The 6,526-nt window shown below is 47.1% G+C and overlaps 1 protein-coding gene across 5 annotated transcripts in view; it reads left to right on the plus strand.

The window, feature by feature from the left end:
* LOC122554971 (protein Shroom2-like) overlaps positions 1–6,526 on the plus strand; it is a 222,583-nt gene that overhangs the window by 165,908 nt on the left and 50,149 nt on the right. For 4 of the 5 annotated variants that reach the window (XM_043700445.1, XM_043700441.1, XM_043700442.1 and 1 more), the window contains one exon: positions 3,537–3,668. In XM_043700445.1, coding sequence (XP_043556380.1) covers positions 3,537–3,668 — 132 coding nt within the window. Of the gene's footprint in view, positions 1–515; positions 552–3,536; positions 3,669–6,526 lie in introns of those variants that run through there. The other variant, XM_043700444.1, reaches the window with a different exon arrangement.

Raw genomic sequence — 6,526 nt, forward strand, 5'->3', positions numbered from 1 at the left:
CACTCAGGGTGGCCTTACTTTAAACTGTGCTGGGGACGCAAAGAATTAGGGGGCTGTGCGGTTTGCTAAGTTAAGTCATTTGCAGGTGCCCCTCCATGATGACTGGGTACTAACTCTGCCTTTGAAGGAGGGAGAAAGCTAATATTGAAAAACAGGTTCGTGGTACAAGTGGGATTCCATCTGTAGCAGTGTGATGAACAGATATGAGTGATAGGCCCTGCAATATATGAATGACTCGTATGTGCCTAGACTGTGTGGTTGTGTTCCTTGGAAAGATATATTTGGCAGTCAGCTTTCAGTATCATGTCAACACCTTGGTCCTTCTTCCACTGGGCAGGCAGCTTTGTGGCCAAGTCTTCAGGAAGTGAGCATGTGTGCTTTCCATCTTCTCCTGCCTCTCAATCTCTGCTTTGCTGAATGTCTTCCTTTCATTCTTTGGCTCACTCAGGAAGGGGAAACATGGTGGATATTGTAGCGCAGAAAATTCCTCTTGAGACTGAGGCTGAAGTGGCGAGGAGCTTTCTGACAAAGATCTTGAGAGATTCCATGAGGTAACAGCTCGCCTTACCCCTCAACCCCCTTCATGCCTGCCCTCCGCCCCCTTACCAACCAACAGCAGAACGGAGACCCCAATCTTTAAATATTGCAACGTCATTCCTTCATTTTTGTTTAAAAGAAAATTCACATTGGCAACGTAGTGATGTGGGGTGTGTGTGTGTGTGTGTGTGTTTGTTATTCGTGACCCTTTGTTGCCAGAATGCCTGCCCTCCGCCCCCTTACCAACCAACAGCAGAACGGAGACCCCAATCTTTAAATATTTCAACGTCATTCCTTCATTTTTGTTTAAAAGAAAATTCACGTTGGCAACGTTGTGTTGTGGGGTGTGTGTGTGTGTTATACGTGACCCTTTGTTGCCAGAATACAGTTTTGTTCCTCTCTTCCCGTTACTGGTGTGAAGCAGCCAAGTTTATCCTGAGTACAACATGTTGGAGAATGGTCTAATTAAGGAAAGTAGAAGATATTGTAGGTTAGGCTTATCAATAAAGAGTGGAGTTGCCAACCATTTACCCGGCATTCCATTCTTGTGGGCACTTTATTCGACTGTTTCTTGATGGGAAAGCAGCCGTTAACTATCTGTCCTCAGTCGCCTAAGGCCATCAACAGTCGACCATGCCGGCCACGTTTCCTTTCACCCGGCAACATGAATTTTAGCGGCAGCCTGCAGCTTTCACAGTTAGTTTATGTGCTTTCAGTGCAGAATAGCAACCCAGGAATTGCTAGATGAGAATAGACCCAGAGCCCAGCTCCCTTTTCACCCTGTACCATTCTGGTGGCCCCATGTTTATACTGAGACTGGAGTTGTTGACTAATGGCCATCATCCAACTTTATCAATTAGTCTCCAACAGTCTGAGAAATGAGGCATGATAAAGCCCATGGCTTCAACAGGCCTAAATCTACCATCGTGATTTACTCCCAAACCTGTTCCACCTGCCATGTCAAATCATTGTATTACATTAATTCCTTTCTCTGCTTGCCAATGGAGGGATTTGAACTCCTGACCTGTGTGTTGCTCGTCTACAATTGCACAACAGACCCGAGTGTTAAGCAGTATATATCAGGGTTGGTTAAATGCTGTCTTAATAGAATCTACGTGTGATAAGCGTCAAGAAACAAACCATGGAGGTTTTACCCTTGGATCTCTATAAGTGTTTTGAATGTTGTGTTCCTTGCTCACAGGAGAATGGGTGATGATACATTCCAGGGAGGGGTCTCACATTTCCATTTCCAACCCCCTCCTCCAACTGGATCCTGCCAGACTCTGAGGGGGACGGGAGTTGGTAAATTGAGCTCTTTGCAAGGTGCTGAAAGAGTGGGCTGCGCTTCTGCCAAAATGAGATATTTATTTGCGTAGATCATTTATCTGTTATCCAGAGGCCAGCGACAGAGATCCATGCATCTGCTATCCGGTGAGATAATCCCCCACAAAGACACATACCCTTAAGATTAAGGTGAGACCATTCAGGAACGATATTGAGCAGCAATTGTGAATCTCTTCTCTCGCTCGATTCTCCACCCCTCAAGGAGAAAGCTGGTTGACTTGGGGTTAGTTGACAATTCCAAACCAGAGATTGATGGGTTTTGGCGTGTAAAGTGGAGTTGATACCGATCAGCTATGATCTACTGCTTCCAAACCTTGCTTGCAAATCCTGCTATCTCCTTGGTCTTCCCTTGGCACAGCTACCACCTGACCTTCCCTTCCAAAATGGGGCACAATCAAGGTGCAACATGGTCTGCTCCAGTTTCAAGGAAATGAGTAGCCTCCTTTATAGCACAAAGTAGAACCATCTATAAAGGTCCTTGTAGGTACGCGCTATGTTGGTGTGAGGTACAGGAATGTTCCACGAAGGAACTTTCAGGTCCTCACTAGGTGGCCCTAATACAGGCACACACCAGCGAAGGTGCTCCCCTGATTAAACAGGCACCGTCCATGAATGGAGTTTAATGATCTTCAGAAATATGATCACCCTTCATCTCTCCAATGAGTTTTTTTACTTCTCCCATTCACCTGGGTTTGTTTGATCTTCGAGGCTGGAGCTGGCTTTATTACAAAGTCCCCTTTGCTTGAAAGGGGGAGTGCTTGTTGAGCAAGACCGGTGGCGTTTTCTTAAAAAATAATAATTCTCGGCACAATATGTGGGCTTTTGAGAGCAAATCCATAACCTTAGTGATTGGAAAAGAGGAGTCAGTAATTCCAGGTGAATGTAAGGTGAGACGACAAACTGAGACTGCTTGTCAGCTAATAGCCAAGTGAAAGGGCTAATCTGAGGGAAAATGATCTCGCAATATTTCTGGACAGCCTAAAGCAGTTTTCCCTTTCCCAGTTCACTGTTAATGACCCATCATTAGAGGTGAAGTGCACCTATTGCACATTACTCTTGCAGATCAAAGGCGACCCACTTGGTGTGTCCAGGCCCCTCAAGGTGCCCAATCTTCTTCCCTGTTCTCAATGGCTCGCTCTTACAAGGTTTAAACAGTGTCAGGTGAAAATTGACACCTGCAGCCAAAGTGATTTGCCGTCACTTTCAAATAAAAGGCAACGAGAATTTTTATTGTCAGAGCTAGTCATCTCACTTGAGGGAGGGCCTCACTTGCATTTTATGGAGGATAACTTGGGAGCTTTAGTTCCAGTCAGCAGTTGAATGTTCTCAAGAGTCTGTGTCGGAGTTACGGGAATTAAGGGGTAGAAATTTTGGAAATACCCTGCCTGTCAGGTAACGGGGAATGAAATGGATTGTCAGGGCCCTGACGTAGGGGCACTGTTGGTGTCCACTCTGTGGGCTTTGGATTAGGACAGGCCTACTTGACTGCGGGCCAGCAAATCAGATCATGGCTCTGCCGTTCCTTTGAACCGTAGGTGGTCACATGCTCCGGACAGCTTTTGCACTGAACACGTTGCAGTGCGAGAGACTTGAAAAGACCTCGATTGAACCCTCTCTCTGTTCCCATGTTAATGCGTTCCCTCCCTCTCTTTCAGGAGTAATGAGCCTGCGGGTAGGCCTCACTCGTGGCATTCGACGAAATTCACAGACGACCAGCCAGAACCTGCCAGGATGCAGCTGTCGTCCAGCGGACTGTGTCCGTCGTGGCACTCGCGCTATCACACCGCGTAGGTGCCTCACTCTCGCCGGGTTTGAATTCCTTGTCGACTGACTTTGTGCTGCCGTCTTTCTATCCATCGTCAACATTCGTCCTAAACCTGCCCTGTTCTCCTTTACCCAGTCATCCGTTGGTGCAGCCTCCAGCTGCCAGAGATTCCCATCCAAGCTTCGAAGCAGGTCAAAGTAAAACCAAAGAGCAGTGGGTGTCTCTTGACGATCTGTGTCCCCTGTTACGCCAGGGGCTGGACCAGGCCCAACCAGCCTGAACTCCCATTGGTCGAATGTAACTAACCAACTGTCCTATGGCTTCAGTATTCCCAGGGAAATTCTGCACACTGCTCCGCGTGTCAACAAAGTCCCACGAAACATGTCTTCGTTCTTTCATGGACAGTCAATGAATTCCCCACCCCTTCCCCAAGCTTCTGTGAAGCGTTGAGATCATACCTGGATGACTAGCAACCTTTGACAAATCATTGTTACTTCTTCCAACTTCCGAAGCCTGCTTGGAGCCCAATAGTTTTGTAATCTGCACTGCTGCAGGCTTGGCTCTGAAATCACGGTCATGTTTCCAATCTTGGATGCTTTATTAAGTATGAGTTATCACTGATCTAGAAAGCCCATTGAAGTCTAGGCTTCAGTCACAGAGATGTACAACATGGAAACAGACCCTTCAGTCCAACTCTTCCATGCCGACCAGATATCCTAGATAAATCTAGTCCCATTTGCCAGCACTTGGCCCATATCCCACTAAGTCGAGAGTGTGGTGCTGGAAAAGCACAGCAGGTCAGGCACACTCCGAGGAGCAGGAGAATCAATGTTTCGGGCATAAGCCCTTCATCAGGAGTAAGGTCCAAAACATTGATTCTCCTGCTCCTCTGATACTGCCTGACCGGCTGTGCTTTTCCAGCACCACATTCTTGACTCTTATCTCCATCATCTGTAGTCCTCACTTTCTCCATAACCCTCCAAATCCTTCCTACTCATATACCCATCCAGATGACTTTTAAATGATGTAACTGTACCAGCCTCCACCATTTCCTCTGACAGCTCATTCCATACACATACCATCCTCTGTGTAAAAGTGTTGCCCTTTCGGTCCCTTCTTAAATGTTTCCCCTCTCACCCTAAACCTATGCTCTCTTCCACCATTTCCTCTGACAGCTCATTCCATACACATACCATCCTCTGTGTAAAAGTGTTGTCCCTTCTTAAATGTTTCCCCTCTCACCCTAAACCTATGCTCTCTAGTTCTGGATTCCCCCATCCCACGGAAAAGACGTTGTCTATTCACCCTATCCACACCCCATCATGATTTTATAAACTCTATTAGGCCACCCCTCAGCCTTTGATGATCCAGGGAAAACAACCCCAGTCTACTCAGTCTCTCCATATAGCTCAAGCTCTCCAACTCCTGCCAACATCCTTGTAAATCTTGTCTGAACCCTTCCAAGTTTCACAACATCCTTCCTATAGGAGGAAGAACAGAATTGCATACAATATTCTAAATGTGGCCTAACCAATGCCATGTATAGCCGCAATGTAACATAGAACATTACAGCGCAGTACAGGCCCTTTGGCCCTCTGTATTGCACTAACCTGTGAAACCAGTCTGAAGCCCATTTAACCTACGCTGTTCCATTTTCATCCACATGTTTATCCAGTGACCATTTCAATGCCCTTAAAGTTGCCAAGTCGACTACTGAGTTGGCGAGTCGACTCCCATGTCTCCCAACTCCTATATTCACTGCTCAGACCAATAAAGGAAAGCATACCAAACACCTCCTTCACTATCCTATCTACCTGCAACTCCACTTTCAAGGAACCTACACCCTTGATTTATCTGACCTTCCCAAAATATGCAAATCACTGTGACCCATAGGTAAGGAGCGAAGCAAGCAGCCTTGGATCATGTTTCTAATCTCTGTGGGCGATGTCAGTTGACAGTTGAATTTGGATTAACTGCCTGCAAGTATTCACAATGGCGGGAAATGGTCATTGGAGCTGGAGGTCAGAGGGAAGCTGGGGGCTGGGGGTAGGGTAGCGGGAATGGATGAAAGTGCTTGATCTTTAGTTACCAGTGCAGGAGGCGACACAAGAGGGTGAGGTTCATCAAAGGTGTGCAAAACACTACTTCTCAAAGAGGCCTCGGTTCATTTCAGATGGAATTGACCTTTGCGACAAAGCACGTGGGAAAAGTTTGGCAAATGGAATTGAAATACGGCTGGGCTCTCCTTGAATAGTAGTCAGATGGTTCTGCCAGGTGAAATGACTGACTCCTGTTATGGACAGGAGGGGAGGGTAGGTTGTTGGGGTCGTGGACCTGACCAGGTGGTCACGGAAGGAACTGTCTTTACGGAAAGCGGTGGGGAGGGAAATATATCCCTGGTGGCGGGGTCCTTCATGACCACCTGGTCAGGTCTACGCCTCCCCCAACAACCCACCCTTCCCTCCTGGCACTTTCCACTGCCACCACAGGAATTAGAGTCATAGAGATGTACAGCATGGAAACAGACCCTTCGGTCCAACCCATCCATGCCGACCAAATACCCCAACACAATCTAGTCCCATCTGCCAGAACCCAGCCCATAACCCTCCAAACCTTTCCTATTCATATATCCATCCAAATGCCTCTCAAATGTTGCAATTGTACCAGCCTCCACCACTTCCTGTGGCAGCTCATTCCATACACGTACCACCCTCTGCGTGAAAAAGTTGCCTCTTAGGTCTCTTTTCCTCTCATCCTAAACCTATGCCCTCTAGTACTGAACTCCCAGACCCCAGGGAAAAGACTTTGTCTATTTATCCTATCCATGCCCCTCATAATTTTGTAAACCTCTATAAGGTCACCCCTCAGCCTCCGACGCTC

The sequence above is a fragment of the Chiloscyllium plagiosum genome, chromosome 12 (genome assembly GCF_004010195.1).
Source record: "Chiloscyllium plagiosum isolate BGI_BamShark_2017 chromosome 12, ASM401019v2, whole genome shotgun sequence".
Classification (NCBI taxonomy): Eukaryota; Metazoa; Chordata; class Chondrichthyes; order Orectolobiformes; family Hemiscylliidae; genus Chiloscyllium; species Chiloscyllium plagiosum.